We start from the raw sequence: 23,151 nt of genomic DNA on the forward strand, positions 1-23,151 counted from the left end.
AGGCGGACAATGATTAGCTTCAGAACTGCTGTGGGCAAATTTGCCAGAGAATAACAACTGGTAGGCGACCTATAGGTAGTTTACAGACCGTAACCAACCCACTGACCTTACTGCACTTATTTACGGGATAAATAAATTTATTCAATGTGATTTAATAGCTTGAACCTTGTAGCTCAAGCAAGATGGGACAAATTAAAAACCTACTGCGCCACTAATTTGTTGCGAGCATTGCGTTCAGTGTGGGAACAGCGGCAAATTTGTAGTGAAGAAAGCCCCTCTTCCTATGGTGCATTTTGCATGTTATGAAAGCCTTCCTGCTTTCTCTTGCCACATAAGTGGTCTAGTTTTCCCTTTCCTTCTGTCTGCGAAAGGCACTGATCTGATTCCTATGATGCCACAATTCAACTGTCAACAGCAGCATATGCACATTCCATGCTCTATGTTCATTTGGATGATATTCAGGGTAATCATTCTTTAATAAAAAAATATAATGCAGGAAAAATTAACTTATAAGAAAAATAGTCTGCATCTGGCACCAATTCTGCAAAAACTTGACACCCTATTCACAAAGAGGGCTGGCCCGCTCTAAAGCTCTTTCTTGACTGGAAATGGCGGAGCATAGTGCTGCCCCTTAATTGAATAAAGACAGTGTGCTTCAATACCCCTCGGCAATTCCTACAATAGAAAGCTTCTTGAGCAACACAATTTCCCTGCAGTGCATTTGTGTGACCCCTTGAGCAGCTGGTTGCAAAATATTCACCCTGGAATCTTTCCTTGCGGAGTGACCACTTCATTTAAGGGACGGTGTTGTCCACTTAACAGCCTGTACGTGCTCGCGACTAGGGGCTGTATCCAGTCACATTAGACAGACAATTGGTTAAGCCAGTGCACAGAACGCCCATCATCACAGCGACGTATTGTACCAGACTCATTGAAGTGAGACGTAGAAGTGAAAGAATATTCCAATGTGATGTGAAAGTATGTGCGAATGTTATCAATACAGGTACACAGCTTCAAAGAGCAACACCACCATGGCTGGAATATGACAACTCACTTGGTATCTGAGACAACCTCCACTTCGACGGGTAATGCGATGGGTGTGTTGGAGTGGCCCGTGGTGGGGTCATCATTGGCCAAGTCACCATTGGTAGAGGAGACAACCTGGACCGATCCCTGGGGCACGCCACCTGCCCCACCTCCCTGATGCACCAGCTTCTCGGCAAGCAGCGTGTTGCCCGCCTGCCGTGGGTTGCTTTGGTCCAACCATGCATTCTTCTGGGGGTTTGACTGCAGGCACACATAGGCAAGCATCCAAGGTCAGCCTTACACTTCCGTATAGTTTTCCTTTTCTACTTTCAACACTTTCTTTAATAAAACCTAAAATTTAGTCGAACCACCTCACTAGAGAAGAATCAGCTGCCAGAACAGACATCATTTGCAAGAAAAACCAATGCAATCCATTTAGCAATTGAATATTTATGTAACGTCTTAGTTACACACCCTACGGCATATGTTCTAACCCTGATTTTTCGAACATGCCCAATAATCCGAACCCCTTTCACCCTATAGTGCTAATGTATAAGGTTATGTATAAGGTTTTCCGAAAGTTCAGGAGGTGAAGCCCTTCGCTGTCGGATGTTCTGGACATTAAGCCGTGAGTGCAGGACTGAAATAGTATTATTAGAAGCCACCACCGCTATTTGGATTATCCCGCTGCCTTGAACCACTACTTCTGTGACTTGGAAGTTGACATCCTGCGCGGGAATAGAGGTGCCTTTTTGCGCCTCACCCCCCAGCTTGTGCCTTGTGCTTAGCTCAATCTCAGGGCACCGCTGCGGCAATGGCAACATGGCAGACACGGCTAGTGTGCTGGAGCTGATTTCCTGTGCAAACCATACTTCTCCCTCCTGGAGTAGAGTTACCACACGAGCACACGTCAGCGGGACGCCGTCTGATTGGAAGTAAGCTTTCATCACATTTCTTTTTTTTCCCCAGCACACGATTGTGCAGCTTTGTGTGTTTAGTGAAAGTACTGCTTTACTATGCAATCACGTGACACTGCTCTACAAGGAGAGGCACAAGCTATGCGTAGAATGGAGCACACAGGTCCACAACCCATGCCAAGGTTCACGGAAACATCAGTGTTTTGCAGGCACATTAGTAGTGGCCTGTCACACATTAATTCTGACGATATGACCATATTGGCCTAAGAAAACATTTTTCTATGCCCCTCTTTCGGGGCTTCCTTAAGGGGTTAAAAAATAAAAGGCCCTGGTAGCTGCAAGCACCAACAACCTTCACCAATTTTGTGCAGTTGTGAAGTTAAATGTAAATGACATGCCAGTCCCAACCCAATCCAATGCACGTATTCACAGGCTTACGAAAAAATGGAGTCGAAGACCCCAAGTGACAGTTGCAAACAGAACTCTTAATACCAGCAAGACAGCATAGGTTTCCAAAATAATAGTTGGGGAAAAAAAAGAATTTTACTCGTGTACAACCCATAGTCAAATTTTAGGAGGTGAAAATGGCCGTCTGCAAGCACCGATTAGCTGAATCAAGCTCTAATACGCTGACATTGGTACACTGTGTACTAGGTTGTGCTATTCATATAGTCACATGTGCAAATGGTGCTTTTAGTTTGTGAAGACCTACAGAAATAATATAATAATATTAAAAGGTCCTCAGGTTTCTATTTGCACAGCAGCCCCATTTAAGCTTACTGCAAAGCTTAAATAAGAATATCCACTAAGTACATGAGTGATGAAAGAACAAAAAAATCATAACATACAAATATGCAAAATGGCATCATTTCAGATGTATTGGCACACACTAGTCATTAAGTAATTTTAACTGGTAGAATATGGATATACGCACATAAACACACCCGCAGATGCAGATGCACAAACATGCAAAGGTACAACCAAATATACAGAAGCAGTGTTAATACCTGAAAAGCTGAAATAACCTTATTTAATTAGCAACGAATGCGGCAAATGCTGCCCTGCAGCATGCAAGGTCATTCAGAACCACACCAATGCAACCAGTCGTTGTGATGGCTGTATCCACCCTTTGAGACAGTGCCATGCAATGCCAAGGAAAGACTAAACAGGAAGAGAGACGGACCGAGAGACAGTGGTAAACTAAGCATGAGGGGATGAAGAGGAAAAGTTTTGCTTGTTTGGCTGCCTTACCCGGGCATTGGTTGTAATGTGCCTTTCCCTGTTTGGGGAAACGATGACCTCCTGTCCTGTCTGGAGGGACCCCACGGGGGTTGACTGAAATGGCAGCAAAGGAGGGAAAGAGAGAAAAGGGGCAGAGGACGAAGAAGGAAAGGGGAAAGGGTGGAGGAACGTCTTTATGCAGTTCCCCCACAGGGACACATGGACAATCTACACTAAAAAGCGCTAAATCAGCGACTGTAAACAGTGCTGCTACGCAGTGACACAGCCAGTTGCGGGACTCGAGCGATTTCCCAAGTAGCTCTAATGTTTCATACTACAAAGAAAGCCAGGGCCAAGATTGTGCAAACATCTTGCTTTCCAAACGTTCGCTTGCCCTCTCATAATTCACTGGGTGCCATGCTGATGAAAGCGTAGCGCCTGGCAATTACAAGAGGGCAAGCGAACATTCAGAAAGTGAGATTCTCAGGCAATCTTGCCTGAGAAGTTAATCATGTAGTACTGTATATGAAGCCTTCTCTATTCAGCCTCAACAGACATGCTCTTGGACAGATGAAGTTTGCTCCAAGCAAGCAGAGGTTCTACAAATACAACCTAGGAATAGGGGTGCAGAACACAGCCCGTTCCTTAGTCTCACATTCATGGGTACATCTTGGCACAGAGCTGCTCTTCAGAACAATACTTGGGAATGCCAATACCACCATATACTGCATATATCCAAAAGTGGAATTCAACTAAGAGCAAGCTGTTGCTGAATAGCATCCTCCTATGTCCCGTTTAGAGCTGTCACACATAAGTTCCTTTTTAGCCTAAGGACCCATAGTATCATACGACAGTAGGCGCACTTCATTCAAGTTCTTGCTTCTGCTGGCTCATACACTTCTCCACAAAAATGCCATCTCTGTGTTGCACAATGTAGCAACTGGTTTGGACTGCACTAAATACAGGGTGAAGAAAGCAACAAGGACTGCACCAATTGCCTTATATATATGAGAAGACAAAAGAAACCTGAAAAGTATATTAAAACAATACAAGAAGGAAACATGGCGAATGTGACCGCTATCAACCAAGTCAAACAAAAATAGCATTTCTCCATCTTAGAAAATTTAATCAGTGGTCTGTAAAATTGAGGTCCTCAACACATAAAAATGCACAAACTTGTAAAAACAAGATTTAATGATGAATTTTTTTTCACAACTTTACCATATCAGTGGACAAACACTACATCAACCGGCCGAATGGAGTAAAACCATAGAGTAACATAGTAAACGACAACAGCGGACACTCCAGCCGTTTCGCGGCCGAGCTATGGAGCTTCGCCAATTCCGCTAGGTGGCAGAGCACATCAAGAAAAATGTGGCTGCGGCTATGGCTGCGGCTAGCAGCTTGACAGGCGGCACGACCACTGGGCATGACCCACTATGTGCGAAGCCTAGTCAGGTAGTGCCGCCGGGCTCTTTCTGAAAAAGGCACCTTAGCATCATTGTTGGGTTCTTCTGCCAGCGTCTGCTTCGTCGCCGTTGCATGTAAGGCAACAGCAAGTTCTTTTGCGCGTTGTTAATGACTTATTCTCTTCGCATTTCGTTATGTCACTGTTAGCCGCATGAACGAGTGATGGCGACCTTGACGCCATGAACAGCTGCTGCCCACTTGCTACGCTGACTTTCATTTGGCATTTTCTTTTTATGCGCAGCAATGAGCGGTGATGCTAGCAATAACAGCGATGTGGCAGCGTCCGAACTGCGAGGCACGTTCGATACAATGACGAAGTTGGAAAATAAAATGGTTTGTTAAGAAATGCGGCCTATGAACACATGCCGTTTGGGCCAGATAGCTTTACGATACGCGCAGCAACTGCTGAAAAAGTATGGTGCTCTACTTTTGCAAAAGAAATGTAGCTATTTCTAGAGCGGTACACGTGCAATATTTGCAGAATGACAATAATGCGTTCTCTCTCAGCCTCTGTAGCATGCTATGTGCGCTCGAGCGTTGTTAGCTGTTCTGCATTGGGCTGAAGATATGTGTTTTCATGTTTTAATTGTGTATGGAGTCATTACCGTAGAAAGTTCCTTGTTTCTTAGCATTTATACCAGTGCTTCTGCAACCAAAAAAAGTAAAATAAAAAAATAAATAAAAGGCACTACATGAAGGAAAGCAGCATCTCCATTATAAAGCTTTGCAGGCTCCAGTATTGCTTATATGAAGGAATGTAGCGTCTACATTCAATAGCTTTGAAGCCTCCAGTATCGCTTACCTTCTGTCTGTCATTCTGTGTATTGCAGGAGTCTCCACCATTTCCTCAAAATACACTGTACAGCCAAAGGACATCATGCATACTCAAGGGCAAAATTCCAAGCATCAGAAGACTATTGCAAGGCTTCGGAGAGAGCAGGTGAAGACCCCCGACACAAAGTGCTTAACTGCAGCTGTTTAATGACAAGGTACTTCGGTGTAAGGCGCGAGAAAGCTATGATCCACCATGACTGACTTAGCACGAGCGCCGCAGGCGCGAGACAGTCTGTCCGACACAGCGGTCACCAAATGATGCGTCAACGCCCGCTGCTTCACCTATTTTACCGCGCCAGCAGCTAGCGTCCGAGCGTAAACAAACTCTACTACCCTCCGCAATGCCGGCACGCCTAGGGACAAATGCCTACAACATGTGCCAAGAAATCTCCTCTGTAGTGCCTAGATAGAGTCATTATTCAAGGAGCAAAAGCCCCCAGATTTTCTCTCTCGCTCCCGCTCTTACTCGTGCCTGTGCACAAACAGCTGGCGATCCCTCAAATGAACGTCTTGTCATACTTCTGGCTTTGTAGTCGCTTTTGGCGCTTGGCACTACCTCTGCATCGCTATGGTTATCGGCATGGTAGTTATCAGTCTATGCTAGCAACCCTAATCTATACTGTTACGTTTCGCCTCCGACGCGCGGTATAGCCGGCGCGAATGCAACGGACGCCGGGGCTTCGTTCAAAGCGGCGGACAATTTGGCCCATTCAGCGCTGCCGCAACGCTTCCTCCCAAGCGCGTCCAGGCATGTTTCAATGCCACGTGTCTTCGTGCGTGTGTGTGTGTGTGTGTACATATTGGTGCCCACGCTATCAAAGAGCGGCAGCCGGGGAGAGGAGCTCCCCAACTGTGAAGCGAGGAGGTCTGACCGGCGCCGGCCCGGCGGATGCGTCACTTCTCGTCTTAACGTGTCCGTGCGGCGCCGTCACATGCGCCTCATCCCGAGCCGTTCCTTCTTGCCCTCGACTCCGAGAGTATAAAAGCAGCTGCCCCCGGACGCCAAGAGAGAGGCTCCGATTTCTTCCGTCTAGTAACGTGGTCTCCCGTCTCTCCACTTCGGTCGACCTGACCAGCCGCTCTTTTGCGATGCTAGAATATACAAGCTGTTCTGTTAGCAGTCGACCCGTCCTTTGCCAGGACCTTCGGATGCTTCCAGCTGTGCCCCAGGCCGCCAGGCCAACGCTACCCTTGGGGCTTGCAACCCATTTGCAACAATACATACGTGTATTTTTCTTTGTATTGCTGTCCGCCATTTCCGACGTTGTCATTTGCTTGTGCAGTGTGGTTGCTGAGTTGTGCAGTTTCTTTTCGTTGTTGTTTTTATTGTGTTTATCTGTTTGCGTGAGGTGCGTGTGCGAGGACTGCGGAACTTCTTTTTGGGTGTGTGTTAAATTTTGTTTGTGCTTTTCTTTTTTCCGTTTATACATTTTTTTCTTCTTGACATTGTGTGTACCTGTCACTTCTTTGCCACGCCTAGCTGTGCCGCGCAAGCCGCGCTACCATGTGCTCTCGTGCCCCACCGAAGTATGAGGCGAAGAATTTAGCAGCGAAAGAAGAAATATTGAAAGCCGTGAAGGCAGGGGTGCCTTGGCAGATCATAATGAATAAATTCAATGTGAAGAGAAGCACGCTCAGCCCGTACGACAGCGCCAAGTTCTCTGACAACAGGAAGAGGCTGCGAACGGCAGTGCACGCGAAACTTGAAGCGTTGTTAAGATGAATTGCCGATTCGTGCGATGCACAGCTGCTTTTGAGTGGCCCCCTTATCTGTGCACAGGCCGAAGACTTCAAGGCATCGGAAGGCTGGATCGACCGATTCAAGAAAAGGCACGGCTTGGTCTTCCGAAGCGTGTACGGCGAGAAAGGGGCTGTGAATGAAGGCAGTGTCGAAGACTGGAGGGCAGGATTACCCGCATGCCTAGCTGATTATGATGCCTGCAACATTATTAACGCAGATGAGACCACCCTCTTCTACAAAGCTTTGCTGGATAAAACCATCACCTTTAAGGGGGGACCCTTGCGTTGGCGGTAAATGAAACAAGGAATGAATGACAGTTTTGCTGGCTGCCAACATGACTGGCACGGAGCGGCTACCGCTACTAATAATCGGCAAAGCAGAAAAGCCGAGATGCTTCAAAAGCATAAAGAAACTTCCCATAGGCTATCGCTCGAATCGAAAGGCGTGGATTACCTCAGTGATATTTCAGGCCTGGCTGCGCAAACTGGACCACCGCATTAGTGCAAAATTGCGCAAAGCGCTAGTTGTTCTAGATAACTGTAGTACACACAATAATGTGTCGGGGCTGACAAACATACAGCTGCTTTTTTTGCCGCCTAACACAACGGCTTCCCTGCAGCCTCTGGATTAGGGAATAATTCAGTATGTGAAAGGCCGATACAGAAGACAAGTGCTTGAGTGCATGTTCCTCTGTATGGAGGCAAAGAAAAAATATGATGTAACTCTGCTCAGTTCAGTGCACATGGTGGCGCATGTGTGGAGCAACACGCCGCCTGCAGTAATTGCAAACTGCTTCCGACACAGCGGCTTTGTTCGGGATAGTGATTCTTTGGAAGCCAGGGATGCGGATGTTAACCAAAATGCTGAAGAAAGATGACAGTCGCTTCGACAGACTTCTGCCACGAATACATCCACATCAATAGTTACATTGCCGTTGCCGGTCGCCTCAATGACGAAATACTGGATGTACTAGGCGACGAAGAGACTGACTCTGACAGCGAAAATGCGCCCGTCATGTATGCGTGTGAAGTGCCGCGCCGCACTGCTAAAGAGGCCGATGACACCCTTAAAGTTTTGGAGGACATCTGTGTCGTTTCTCCCGACAGTCTGCGCGGACTGCACAACCTATAAGAACTCCGAAAAATTTTGCTTCCCGTGCAAATTTCTCGCACGCAACAAGCAACAATAACCAGTTATTTCATAAAGTAAAGGTATGTTGATGTTTTAGGCATTTTTTGAGTTATTATTGTTGAAACCTCGTTAATTCGACATTCGGTTAATTCAGACATTTTCAGCGGTCCCGTGAAATCCGAATTAACGGGGTTTTACTTTAAATGACGGCTGAAGTGGGGTATGCAGTGCTACAAAAAAAACGCAGAATTATTCAATGATGCCAAACATAAAAGTTAGACTAAATGAATATGTCATGGACCTTGTGTGTGCTGTTGGGCCAAGCACCTGCATGTCCTCTACCAATATTAGAGGAGTACTGACACCTATTTAAGAAGTTGTAGAAACTCTACCGGCATGCTTTTTGTACATAAAAGAGCCACAATTTGAAGGTAGAAGAGTTGTGCAATAGATAGTTTAAATGAATTCTAAGGCTGTCTCAGAATGCTACAGCTTGCTGGCGTCATCGACATTATCATGATGTCGTGACACACAGCAAAATTTGTTGACATCGTGTCGCAATAAGGCGAGGTATGACGCAAGGGCGAATGGCTGCATGCATATTTTTCTGGCTGTGCTTGCATGTGCCAGCGACAGCAATCACGAAACGGAGGGAGCCAAAGTATTGTGACAGGACATGTTCATAAGCTGGGCACTTACTATTGAAACTGGTTTGTAGAAACAAGTATTGTGATAAACTTATTTAAGATGCTCCTGGTGCTTGCAAGTATTTTTCCTAAGATTACTCTAAAGCTGAAGGGGGGGGGGGGGGGGGGGTAAACACTGTCTTGTAACAACTGGCTTTATATGTAATAATGTTGGCATCAAGTGGTGGCATCAAGTGGCATCATTCAGCTTTTCTCAGGAACTTTTGCAGCTTGGAAGCACCAATTACACGAAGCAGTTGCATGTTAATTTGTTTAATTAATTTCTTTTACCTATCTTCTTATATTGGTGCCAAAAAACCTGTACTCGCCAAGAATACAAGAAAAATAAAGAACAGAAGTTTTGGGTCCCATACGGGTACCTTGATCACAATGAAGACGTAAGCATGGGCGCGCAGCTATTTACACTGAGATGGCGCAGCGTTCGGCTGTATATCTCGGGAAGATTACCCCGCGTCCTGTTTATCGTGTGTCTAGTAAACAGGACGTAAATAAAGGTAAGTCATGCTCAAAGTTTTCCGTTTTTATAAAGATATGGTAGACCTATATATTGGAATTGCAATGTTTTACTTCTCGGTGAGTTCAATATACTATAGGGGTCAAGCTGTATTCGTTTTTGACCTATATTCTAGTAAATACGGTACATAAGTGTTCTTGGATTTCGCTTCCATCGAAATGGAGCTGCCGCAGCCGGTATCAAATCTGCGACCTCAAGCTCAACAGCACAATGCCATAGGTGACTGCATGCCAGCTTGATATCTTGTAACATGGCATCATTATTATTCAGTTTACCCTAAAGGCTCGGAGGAGCATTGGGTAGGGGGGGTTACAGAAATATGACAAATATTTAAGGCAAAAAAAGGGAACTACACAGTAGGAAAAACAAATAAGTTTGCATATTGGAAAAAAAGGAACCCTGGTAAACATTGGAAAATATACATACAAAGTCAAGGGAATACAATGCAAAACAAAGTTGAAAAATGATACAAAGGCAAATACAATACAAAGTCCTACAACATAGTCAAGCGAACATGTCAATTTCCAAACGTTCACGAAATTTGGCAGGATCTTTTAATGAAACAATATTAATTGGAAGGCTATGCCAAGTGTGATGGCGCGCGGTAATGCAGAGTTATTGAATTACTGTGTGCGGCCAAAAATGCGCCTGAAACTGAGATGGTTATGGAGTCGAGTAGATGTGCGAGAAGGAATTTTAAGCGACAAACTGCTGGACCATGAGTTATAGAAGCATTTATGAAAGAGGCATAGAAGGGCAACAGAGCGGCAGGAATCAAGTCCGGAAGGGGAACATCGCATTTAATTTGGGTAATGCTAGATTGACGACTGTAATTAGAAGTTATAAAGCGGGCAGCACAATTTTGGATGGATTCCAATTTATCTATTAGGTACTTTTGATGAGGAGACCAGATCGATGAAGCATATTCAAGTTGAGGGTGTACAAAATTTTGGTAGGCCTGTTGACGGATGGTAGAAGGCGAAAGGTGCAGATGACGACGTAAAAACCCTAAAGTTCTGTTAGCTTTAGTGCATATCTTCTCGATGTGAGAGCTTCAGGCGAGGAACTTCCGCCTAACACATTTTGTAAGGAAACTTAGGATATGATTTCATACGAGTTGAGGTAAGAACGCAGCACTTAGATGAGTTAAGTGTCATTTACCAAAGTTAGATGGTCATCATGACAGTTAATTGTTCTGTAAATTACGCAAACACCCGCGAAAAGTCGTATGCAGGAGAAAATGTTGCTCGGCAAATCATTGATAAAAATTAGGAAGTGACGAGGGCTTAACATACTACCCCGGGGTACAACTGACGTCACAACAGATGTGGAGGAGCTAAAGTTATTCACAGATACGAACCGTTGCCGATTAGATAAGAAATTGCGAAGCCAGAATAATGTTGATGAATCAGTCCTAAGAGCAGTTAATTTAACTATTAGACGACAGTGAGCAATTCTGTCAAAGGCTTTTGCATAGTCGAGAAAGACAATAATTTTGCTATTACTCATGCCATAATGTAAATCTGACGTAAATTCCAATAGTTGTGTGTCACAAGACAATGCTTTGCGGAAACCATGTTGATTTTGAAAGAAAAAGTTATTAGATTCAAGATGGTTCAATATATTGGAGGCAATGATGTGTTGGAGAAGCTTGCAACAAATGCATGTTAGCGAAATGGGGCGGTAGTTACCAGGTGAGTGTGTTTCCATCTTTGAATATCTGAATAACTTGGGCTATCTTCCAGTCAGCAGGAAGAGGACCTGTTGATAAACACTGCTGAAAAATGTAGTACAAAACCTGAATGGATATAACTTACGTGTTCTTTAGAATTTTAGAATGAATATCGTCATAGCCACATGATGTAGACACCTTTAGATTGTGTATTAGTCATATTAATCATGCAGCTTACTGTCACCATAGGTAATCTGTTAATAGTCACTGCTGATGATGCGGTAAAATGGGTTTGTAGTAACAGAAAGAGAAAGAGAAATGACTGCTCTGACTTGTGAAAATACATCGGTTGAATAATTAAGTTTCTGAACATCTATCTGCACGCACCACCCTGCAATGAGACTTCTACAAAAGCACTCAACTGCCATCCTAGAAATAAGTCTGTAATGCACAATTGTGCATGGCTGAAGGACTGATACATATATGCAGACTTGCTCTGTGCCAAGTGAGGCTAGAAGCAAAGCAAACAACTTACTATGCTGTGTGATTAAAGAGTGCAGGAAACATTAAATGTGCTTACCGTGCTGAGTAAAGAAGACTGCAGGAAAGATGAAAAGAGCTTTGGAAGTAACAGGGAAATGCACGACAAAATGACACGTCCGTCCCATAAAACATACATCTTGTGCACTAGCACTGTGCTCTGCCTTATTGTTCTGCAGAACGCGAGTATCATTAGAATCTGGAGTACGTAAGGGTCAATTCAGTACAGTAGCAACTGTTACTGTGAGTGTTATGCGACAGCATCTTTCTTGACTGCCTTTGAGAGGTATTGTACTAATCCATGTTAAATAAATCTATGCTCAAAAAACACCAGAGAGACCATTACAGTAGAACCTCGTTCATACATTTTGGAAAAAAAAAATGTGAGAAAAATGTACGAAACAGGAAAGCACGTACAATCCGAAGTAAAAAAATTGCCACACTCAACAATTATCGACATTTACGTAATGCAAAGCGTTGCGCGGTTCGTTGCGGCACAAAAACGCGATGCACGTCGAGCTGGTGGTGCGTCAGCGGCCTGTAACGCGTTTTGTTGTTTTGCTATTGTGGGGTGTTTGAACTAGGAATAGGCAAGAATCAGATGTATGCGTTAAGAGACAAAGCCGGCAATATCATTACTAATATGGATGAGATAGTTCAAGCCGATGAGTGGATGAGAAGCGAAACGTGACACCCACATCACGCCGCCTACAGCAGAGAACCTCCTATCGCCTACTCAAAGCATGCAATACACTACCGATGGCAGTACGCACCACACGCTGTACAACAGATAGGTGAAGATGCTTATCGCAATAGGTTTGGCAGCGATAGCTGTGAATGCGGTGTGTGGCAACCCAGGTAAAGATTTGCTCGTATCAGAGAAGAAACTGTGCGCGATCGTTTTCACGTGAGACAGGCAGCTATATACTGTTTTCAATCGTGCATGCCTCGCACCTTTTCTTGCTCACATGGGATCTAGTAGCCGGAAAAGATTTATGATCACAGTCTGCAGCAAGGAACGGTGGCACGTTTTGGTTATCTCCTATTAAAAGCGTGTGCTACGCTTCCAATGGTACCGTGCTGTGTAACAGATAGGTGAAGATGCTCATTGCAATAGGATTGACGGTGATACCTGTGAATGCTGCGTGCGATGACCCCGGAGATTTGCTGGTATCAAAATGAGAAACTGAGTGCACGCTAACGTTTTCGCGTGAGATGGGTAGGCGAGTATTGTGGTGAAGCTGTCCCGGCGGGCAGCTATATACTGTTCTTGTTCGCGCACCTCACATGTTTTCTTGTTTACGTGGGACCTAGCTGCTCAAAAACGTATCATATGATCGCAGTTTGGCGACGTACTGAAAGTTGGTGATGAAAAATAGTGTTTTCCGGGAATGTATGAACTGGTAAAAAATGAGCTCAGCTCTATTGGGTAATTTTTTGTGTTCTCGATTGTGAACGTTGGTGCCGGGAAGACATACATAATGGGAATGTGTAGACGAGGTTTTACTGTATATACAGAAATGAAAGAAGAGGTAACATGGATGTCTTCCTCCCGATTTCCTAATTTAGACCACGGGAACCCTTTTTACACTTGCTCATGATGGAGTTATGAAGTCTTGCAAGCTGAAAGCTCTGTCATAGATATCGGAGTAAAGCTATGGTTGAGGTTTTTGGAGGGGACAAAGTGGAAGTTATTGCAACACAGGTACTGAACATTCAACACAATGTTTCTTTTTTAAAAGGCACCAAGAACTGAGTCTACACACCAATAAATTTCAACAAAGTGCACGAATATAGTAACAATGCCACGCACCACAGTACACCTCTGTGCCAGCCTATTACAGCGGCAATCACTGCTACACTTTAAAATTAAGTGGAATTGCCATATTGTAGTTTTCACGTTGGCTGTGGTTTTCATCATGGCAATGCTTCTCGACTTTTTGAAGCAAATTTAATTCATACCCCATTGGACACAAAGAAAGGTGCATAGAGCGCAGTGTGTCGCTCAAGGAGCCAGATTTTTCCAGTTAAACCACAATCATTTGCACTTAAATTTAGCGCAGACAAGACAGCCGGCAATAAGTGCTGTTTGGTACGATCTATCGATGCTGCGACGGTGTGCTCTCTTGGGCTTAAATTTAAATACATTCGGTTGCAACATTCTTTGATGTTACAGTGGCACCATCTGCATTGACTACTCCAACTGAAGGAAAAGGGCTTGCTTCGATCTGGCAATGCTGAAGACTACATGCATATTTCAGTTTTCGAAGGCACACACAGATGCTAAAAAGTTAATACCTTTTAGATGTTCATTCTGAGAATTCAGAAGCAAGCATGCTCTTAATAATTCTACTAATTTGTCTATAATGCTCCATTATGAAGTGCAATTCATAATGGGCTGTGTAGTGACAGACACTTGCTAATGTAGCAAACAGTTTCACCTGACATGAAAATATCTTTGTTACATGCTGATATCAGTGAAAAACACTGCACTTACTTTGCGACTGCACTGGGATGCCAACACTGTTTTGTATTGGTGAAAAAGGCAGTTCATTATTCAAAACTACTAAAGAAATATGCTATATTCAATTCGCTTTTAACACAATTTAATTCGGTCTCAAAAATGACTATTCGCACATCCCTATCAGGAACCATCGCATTTACTGAACAAAAGTGTGCAAACAAGTTTTCTGTGCTGCTGGCACTGTAAGATAAATACTGCTTTTCCCTTTAATCTTTTTCTGAGTGCACAATTATGTGGGCATATACAGTTAACTTCACATATAAAAAAAAAGGGGGAGGAGCCTGTCCTTCATAAACTTGCAAACAATATTTTACCTAGAAAATACAACAAGAAATATAGCAGAAGGCATTTTGTACTATATAAAAATAATGTAGTGTTACCAAAGATCAGAGCATAACACAAATGCAAGCAGATCTTTCCTTCATCCACTGTTTCAACAAACCACAAATGAGATTTACGCTTGTCATCATGTATATACTTTTTATACACTTTAGGGCTCATGTGAACGCATCCTATGTTAGAGAACCAGAAACCACCAGTGACTGTGCCTGGAGCATAAGCAGAAAGATGTCACTTGAAGCTTGGCAGGTAATGACGCACACACATTACACATGCTAGCATGACATTACACACACCTGTCAGTCTATTCATTTAGCATAAAGATGGCAGCCCTACTTCCACGGAGCTTGGCCTGACGTAAGCTTAATTTGAAATAACCAACTGTCTAAACATGAACCCTTTCATTCTGTGGGCAAATTACACATGCAAACACATCACTGGCTTACATAGTAGCTGCCAACGAAGGCCACACACCAGCTATGCTACTGCAGTTCCACCAGTGCCCCCGATGGACCAAGGCCACTAGAGTGACAAGCAAGCTTTACAGTGCTGCTATCCTTCAAGAAGCTCAAGCTGGTTTCCACTAATCCAGCAGAAGCCCCGAGTGACAAACCTGGCTGGAGTTTTCCGCATCAGAAGGAAGCGCATTCCTCAGTGCCTTCAGCTGCATAAAGTTTTCCGGCTGAGTCATGTACCGTGGCATAAATGGACAGAAGAGAGGAAAAAGACAGCCATGCAATGGTGGTAGTCAGCTTGTAAAAACACGCAGCACTGATAAGCAAGCAGCGAAATTCATCTCACTCGAGTGACCTACCTTGGCCGCACAATAAGCTGGCTGTTTGAAGGACCACAGGTCTCTTATTTATTCTGACTCCAGAAAACCAAGGAGCCCAGTGTCTGCCAAGCAACACTTCACTTAGCAGGGTGGCATTGCAAATCAATGTAATGCTTGTTCATTCTAATGTAACCTTCTAACTTTTTTTCGCTTTACCAAATCTGTCTGAATCACAACCAGACTGAACAGCATGTGTCTATATTCCGACATTCAGCTAATACAGTGATTACATAATTTCAATTTTAATTGCAGCAATGCAACTTGCAGAATATTTAAAACATGTGCATTGTGCCCTTAGTCTTTTGCTGTTGTTTTATGTGTAATATTATTTTCATAGCTGCAGACAGCTGAAAGCACAAAGATAAATAAACCTTGGTTATCACAAATAGCATTTAAGTCATCTGTATAATTTAAGCTAGCAGTCAAGTACTACATAACTCTTTTTGAAACTCAGTGTATGTTATTTTTTGTCTTGTGTTCAACTGAAACCAAGAAGGCTGCTCACAAAGTGATACAAACATGCGAAGGTTGATGCAACAGGATTACTGTAAAGAGTCGTCTTACGGAGACACTGCCCAAGTGCAAATGGCATTGTACTTGCAAAGATGATCGGTCTGAATATGCCAAGCTGTACATTCAACAAACCAGTTATATAAATATACAATTCTTTTCTGCAGCACTGCCCAAGCTACTAGGAAACAAACAGTGCACTAGCACAATGCGATGATGTGCAGCGACACTGAAATGGAAAGAAATAATGACAACGAAGCACTTTTAAACAAGTCTCTACATTCCCTATCCTCAAGGTTGCTGAAACAGCAAGTACAAGGTGCCATGATGTGTTCCAGCTAAGTTTGTATTTTGCTACGAGTTCATGAAAAGGAGGGTGAAGGTAGTGTGACAGCTACATGACATACTACAGTATTTTCAAGTGTTAGAGGAAAAGCAATGCTGAACCACAAAACTCAATCAGCACTGGAACAAGATAACCGAAATTGCCTCACCATCTGTTTCCCCGTCCAGTCAAACTCTCCATCATCAACGTAGCCCTTGCGCTCGAACAAGTCATGAAACATTTTTCTCAGGTAGTCATAGTCAGGAGTCTCAAAAAAGTCTAGCCGCCTGACGTACCTCAAGTATGTGGCCATTTCTGAAAGAAGAAAAAAAGAAAGTGAAAAAGGCCAACGTGTAAGCAAGGAGCAACTGTCACCTAGGTGCACTGCAATGTTCTGGGCTCAAGGTGACAAAGGCGATAAGTTACAGTGAAAGAAGGGCAAGTCAGAGAATGGCTGAGAGCTGAGGTTATGGCATGATGTTTCAGTGCAAAATATAGCCTTGTTTCACAGTAGTGTGGCGCCACAATGATCTTAAAGGGACCCTGAAATGGGTTTGATGATTTTGTACAAACATACCGAGTCATTAGGGTAGGTTCTTCTGATCATTAATTGATGCATCGAAGTGCTCTACATAAAGCCTGTAATTTATTATAAGCTTTAAAAATTTACATCGCTACTGATCGCAGCACAACACTCGGCTGAATTTTCGGCTCCCCCTGACCACTTGACACAAAGTTGCCCTAATGACGCTAGTAGGGCAAGGTATCCAATTGGCTGCTCAAGGCGTGTCATCAATAATTTTGCCAACCTTATGGTGAACAAATGCTGCCCGTAATAGTTTGAATGTTAGTGAATTTGTTTCTATAAAAAGCAAGTAACAGAAAGAGAATGTACAAGGACAACTTCTCGCTACACTTGAGCAATTCCGGCACAAAGCAAATATCATCTATTTGTGTTACAACATGCTCCGTGTTGACGAGATCTCCGCGATCAGTGTTGATCTCTATCTTTTTCACAAGCACCATGGTTCGACCTTGTTTTGTTGTGGGCCGCAAACACAGTGACTGGCAATATGTCAAGCTGCGACATTGCATCCCTCTGCAAGGCAGCAGACGAGTGGAGTGGCCGCAGCGCACTGGACTGTCGCTATCCGATTGGCGCCAGGAATTGTGTTTGCAGCCATCACTTTACACCGGAGGATTACTACCACAAGTCGTTTCATGTGTCCAGTATTTGGGTAAATGCAAGTGCAAGCGGACTGGGTCTGGCCGTTTGACCGTGCCGTTTCACAGGACGAGCAGAGGCGCAAACCTAAATGGTCTGCACGGTGCAGCCACCTGGTGGCACAGAGCTCAACCAAACACAGTAGCAGTAACGAAGTGTATTCTTCTTTGCTGCTGGCGTAAATTTTTTGCAGGAGCAGAGTTGTGAACACATTGTTTTTGTAAATGTTTAAAATGTTTTACACTTAGAGCAACATTAGCTCTTCCTTTGGCTGGTTAAGCTCTGCGCCACCAGGTGGCTGGACCATGCAGACAGATCAAGCTGCTTACATATGTCTACGCTAAAGCGCCTTCATCAGCTTGAGTTTATGCCTCCACACAGCCGTCGAAACGCCCAGCTCGCCTGTGGTTACCGGAACACCACACACACTCGGCACTGTGACAGAATGCTCGCAACACACGCTGCTTCAATAGCTCTCACTTGGGGTCAACTGCCAAGCGGCTGGCGGAGAGGTTGGAGAGCCTTTGTGCACTCACTCCTAGACAACTGGAAGTAGATGACATGACATGCCATCATGATGCAGAGTCAGTGAAGGCGGAGCTTAGCCCTGATCACTTGGCGAACGAGTTGAGGAAAAAATGTATGGCTATGGAGGAGGTAACTTGTAATCATCTGCAGTTCTCTTAATATTAGACACATCAAACAAATTGTGGTGAAAATTATTAACTTTAGCTGTACTCTACGCATCTACAAAATTTGTCCACACCTGTCAGCGGCCCTTAGAAAACTAATGCATGGCAGGTTTCATCTTCCCATGAAAGTGCTACTATGTTTACATTGCAATGCTTACAGGCACTACATGTCCATGTGCATCGACTATAAATGTGAGGTATTACTAGTGCAATACAGTACAACACTTCTTAATACGTGTTCCAAGGGACTACAAGAAAAGGAAAAAGCTAATACAGTAAAACCTAATTTATTCAGGTTTTACAAGACTGAAAATAATGTCCAAATTACCAGAATATAGAATTATCGAGAATATCAAGTAAACAACCAACAAATGCTTACAACGTAACACTTTATTATTTACCGAATGATTTGGCAAATCCTGTTTCTATTTTGCCCAAGAGCTCCGGTTCTTGTCACGTAGTGAATTATTAGCGCTTGCAGTGACGAAGCCCTCGCGACTTCATACGCATCGGGACTGCGGCGTGAGCCTTCATTTAAGACGCTTTTCATTTACATGCAGATATCGATTATTTCTTTGCTAACAAGCTAGTCACCAACAGATCGTCATCCATCGTGATGTAGCTGGTGCTCTTCATCCTCAACAACTTCGATGTTTGAGTCAAAACAAAACCGCAGTTGTTATCGACATGATCATGGATGGCGCGCAGTTTGGAAGGCATGCGGCCGGCGCATGCACAAAGTCAACCGCTGCAGATGAAACCACGATCGCTACTGTCCCGATCACGGATGGCGACACAGTTATGAAAATACGCATCCAATGCGGTGTTACGCACGGCGGTAAATGGACGTACAAAGGCTTTTATGAAGGCATAAATAGCCACAAAGCGTTCCAGCGTTTTATCGTTCACGCACGACTTCCGCTGACGACTATGTCGACGCTGATTGGCCACTTCATTTTGGGTGGCTGCTAGTGCAGTTTTTGCTTCTTGACTTCAAGCTTGCCAAGCTCAGGAAGTTGTACAATTTAACCGGTGTGCAGCCAAATACATCCGAATTAATGAGACTTTTTGATTCCATTGGATAATGCATGCGCCTACCGGAACCACAGGACGAGTCCAAATGATCAGATTTTCTGAATTTACGAGGGTCAAATGAACAAGGTTTCACTGTACCCTGGAAACATATTACATAAATATGCTGTTAAATACAAGAACAATGACACTATGCCCGGCTTAGCCTTTAAATGGTTTACAATTGCTGACCGATAATTTGCATTCGACGGCACCATCTGAATAACTCGAAGTCTGAAATATATTCGCCAGAGAATGAGTGACTTATTCCAGAGGTGGCCCCAAAAAAGTGTCAAATCCTTGTATATCACTTAGGGGCATACCTTCATTTTTGTGTGACTAGCACAAGACGCATTGCCGTTGACAGTTCCAGTGCTATGAAACTGAAAGTATCTTCAAAAATGATCGTACGAAAATACAAGCAAAGTGCGTCAACATGTTGCTGCATGTACATACACTTGCCTGTGACTTGATCAGTGCATACTTTGAACACTGTCATGCCCTCGTAACAGATAGATGAAAACACAGACTATGCATGCACCAAATCATCTTCCCGTGGCTCAGCGAACAGAAGTTCACTGAGCTGTGATAGCAGAATGGTCACCAGTTTCTTCACAACAATCATTATCCGGTGCTTCCTTCACTTAAAGGGACCGACAACTGCTCTGAACATGAATCGATAGCCCTGCGGATGAAAAGATTGCCCATCGTAGAGGCTAAAAGGAGCCATGTTTTTCACATTAAACGTAGATCTATATTTTTAATTCTTCTCTAGAAGTTGCGAAAAATGACCTTTGGCACCCCATGTGGCAATAATGAAGATGTATAAGAGGTCCATCACATGACGTTCTATTAGCATACACGGTTCCTGATCTTTTTATTAATATTGAAATGCAGTACATTTATTTCTGTTACAAGTTTTTTCTACTCACTACGTTTGTAGTGAGCAGAAAAGTGGCGCTGCCTTCACCTTCAATTATTTGGCTTGGATCGTCTATTGACAAAATGGCAACGGGGTCCAGCCAGCCATGACGTAGGCATGTACGTGGGGAAAAACACAGTACAAAAAAAGGTCTGTACAACAGCGTAAACTTATTGTGCCGGCTTTTTATTTTCAAAAGTGGTTGAAAAGGTCAAAATTTAGGCGGATAACCACAGTTACACTCACTCCTGTGGAAGCAGTACGATGAGCTGCTTTCACAATTTACGAGGCAGGCTATAGACATCACTCTCACTTCTCAGTGTTGCTGGAGGAGGGACTTACTTTTTTCGAGGCTGCTCAGGTCGAAAAATTCTGCTTACAAAACATCCACGCACTTTTGGAAGTAACCGCTGCAGATGTAAACACTACCGAGGGTGAGTTTTGCATTGTGGCATAAAAGACTAGGTCCTTAAACATCAGTTATCAGGCCCCTTTAATACCACCCTTGTTGGTGCAGAGATTAAGGGGGGAGTTGACACCACTTGAAAAGGCTTGAGGAAGTTGCCTGGGACCATATCGCTATATAATGCGAAAATGAACAAACACTGAATGTGCGGAGCAAGGCGAATAGCGAATATAGCCAAAGCAGTCTTCAATACTTAGCAGCTTGACTTGGCCTGTCCTGTAGTTTCAGGAAATAGCCACCCTCTTTACCGTCGCTCTCAGGGAGAGGAGGTCCCGAATAGGACTGCACACACCCGAAAGCCCTGAAGCATTTGCCAGGGGAGACGACGAGTGAGACAAGCAACTGACGGCAGATGCCGGTGGCTGCAGCACTAAGCCAAGAGCCCCCGCTCCCTGCTACCTTCTGCCCATTTATCAAGCGTCCCGGAAGTCAGTGTGTCTTATTGGAAAGACCAAGTAAACCGCTGACTTTGTTCAGCTATCACGGCACGTTTGTTGTGTCTGTGCCTGCAAATGCCAGTGTGCTTGTAAAGGTCGGCAGCACCGAGGTGCATGCGCTTGGAGGCTAGACAGTGCCCATAGCACTCAAGTAGGAGGCTAGACCCGGTGGAGCCTGCCTACATGATTTGGGCATGGTCGGTTCCTACTGGATTGACTAGGCTTACCTAGTTTTGGTTTCAAGCAGGCGCCGGCAACATGGCTAACGATCATGCTTGCAACATATTAAAACCGAAATATTTAAATTCTCGCTCAACTTTTTAAATTAAATTGTGGGGTTTTACGTGCCAAAACCACTTTCTGATTATGAGGCACGCCGCAGTGGAGGACTCCGGACATTTCGACCACCTGGGGTTCTTTAACGTGCACCTAAATCTAAGCACACGGGTGTTTTCGCATTTAGCCCCCATCGAAATGCGGCCGCCGTGGCCAAGATTCGATCCCGCGACCTCGTGCTCAGCAGCCCAACACCATATCCACTGAGCAACCACGGCGGGTCTCGCTCAACTTTGCGGCAGTCCGAATATGGGACGGCGCACTGTAAGGGTTCAGAAATGTCAGAAATTTCTACCAAGATCGTAGCACGTCAAAAGTGCGTGTTGGTGGTGGTCGGAAGTACGCAGCTAGGGTGTCTAGCATGGCTGCAGTTTCTCTTTTAAATTTTGTTATAGATGGCACACTTGATATATTTCTTGTAATTATAGAACCTTGTTCATGCATTTAAGTAAAAAATGTGAGAGAAAACTGTACAAACTAAGAAAACATGCCATTGGAAGTCACTAAAAAATTGACAGACTCGGCTGTAGTTGACAGCTACGTAATGCGAAGTGTTCAACAAATTGTGCAGAGTGGCCCCCAAGACATGCCTTGTTGGTTTTACGGCTTCAGCAAGCTTACATTTGCGCTCCTCTAATTCAGTCTGGCTGAGCAGCTTCATTGAGCGGGGCATTTCGGTGGGGAAGTTTTGATATGCCAACTCAGCATGAATTGTTACAGTACGAGATGTGGACACACTTGGAGCTGATAAGGCCCAAGCGACCTGAGACGCACATTGTTTTCCTATTGCATAGTGTTTTAAAACTGCGACTTCAAGTATAAAAGGGATCAGGCTGGTGGGCACCACCAGAATATGGAATACAATGTCTACCAAGTGATAAATTTTGCTCTCGCTCTTTGCGCCAGCAGTAGGTTTGGGTCAACTCCTATTAGAGGCGTGCAGTATGCTTCCAAGGGGACTAAGGCCCAGGTGCTGTCAAACATACCGTATTTACTCAATTGTAACGCGCACCCGTTTTCCGTGACACAAAACAAGAGAGAGAGAGAGAGACCACAATACCGCACACCTCGTACTTTCATGTATAAATACTATTTTTTCTCATTTGGAAAAAAAACAGATTTATTCCCAATACACTAAAGTTTCGATGAATAAAAACACAAATGGAAGCGGCGTACCTTGTCGCCAGGATTTTCACTGCAGCGGTACGAGTCGTGTGGGGCAATAGATATCACTCATCGTTGCTATCAGACAACTCCTTATCGCTATCAACAGACCAAAGCATTTCATCCTCAGTGCCGTCCGTGGCATTCGAAATCCCGCACTTTTTAAAAGGCCTTGTTGACCATGGAAGACGGGATCGTGCACCATGCATCTTTCCCCCATCCAGCAAAGTCCTGCAGCGAGGCACGCTTCATTTTATTGGCAGGCGTGAATTCATGGCAGCCACTGACGAGCCATTCGGTGTAGACCGCCCGAATTCTATCTTGTTCAAACAAACATCAAGCGGCTGGAGCTGCGATGTCATGCCGCTGGGTATCACGACAAGGTCGGTGTTGCATCAAGCCAGCTTGTCCTTGATGTGCTGGTCAAGGTGCAAAGTGAACGTGTCGAGCACGAGCATCCCATGCAGACCCAAACTGCCGCCAAGTCTCATGCGCCAAACGTTATCAATCCAGTCAGCAACCAAGTCCGTGG

The 23,151-nt window shown here is 44.3% G+C and overlaps 1 protein-coding gene across 2 annotated transcripts in view; it reads right to left on the reverse strand.

The window, feature by feature from the left end:
* Positions 1-23,151, reverse strand: part of gish (casein kinase I gish) — a 62,545-nt gene that overhangs the window by 3,819 nt on the left and 35,575 nt on the right. Inside the window, exons 7-10 of one of the 2 annotated variants that reach the window (XM_055077317.1) lie at positions 16,476-16,621; positions 15,250-15,318; positions 3,195-3,278; positions 1,055-1,287 (exon numbers count right to left, since the gene is read on the reverse strand). In XM_055077317.1, the coding sequence (XP_054933292.1) occupies positions 1,055-1,287; positions 3,195-3,278; positions 15,250-15,318; positions 16,476-16,621 (532 nt within the window). The remainder of the gene's footprint in view (positions 1-1,054; positions 1,288-3,194; positions 3,279-15,249; positions 15,319-16,475; positions 16,622-23,151) is intronic. The other variant, XM_050189636.2, reaches the window with a different exon arrangement.

This window comes from Dermacentor andersoni, chromosome 2 (assembly GCF_023375885.2).
Source record: "Dermacentor andersoni chromosome 2, qqDerAnde1_hic_scaffold, whole genome shotgun sequence".
NCBI lineage: Eukaryota > Metazoa > Arthropoda > Arachnida > Ixodida > Ixodidae > Dermacentor > Dermacentor andersoni.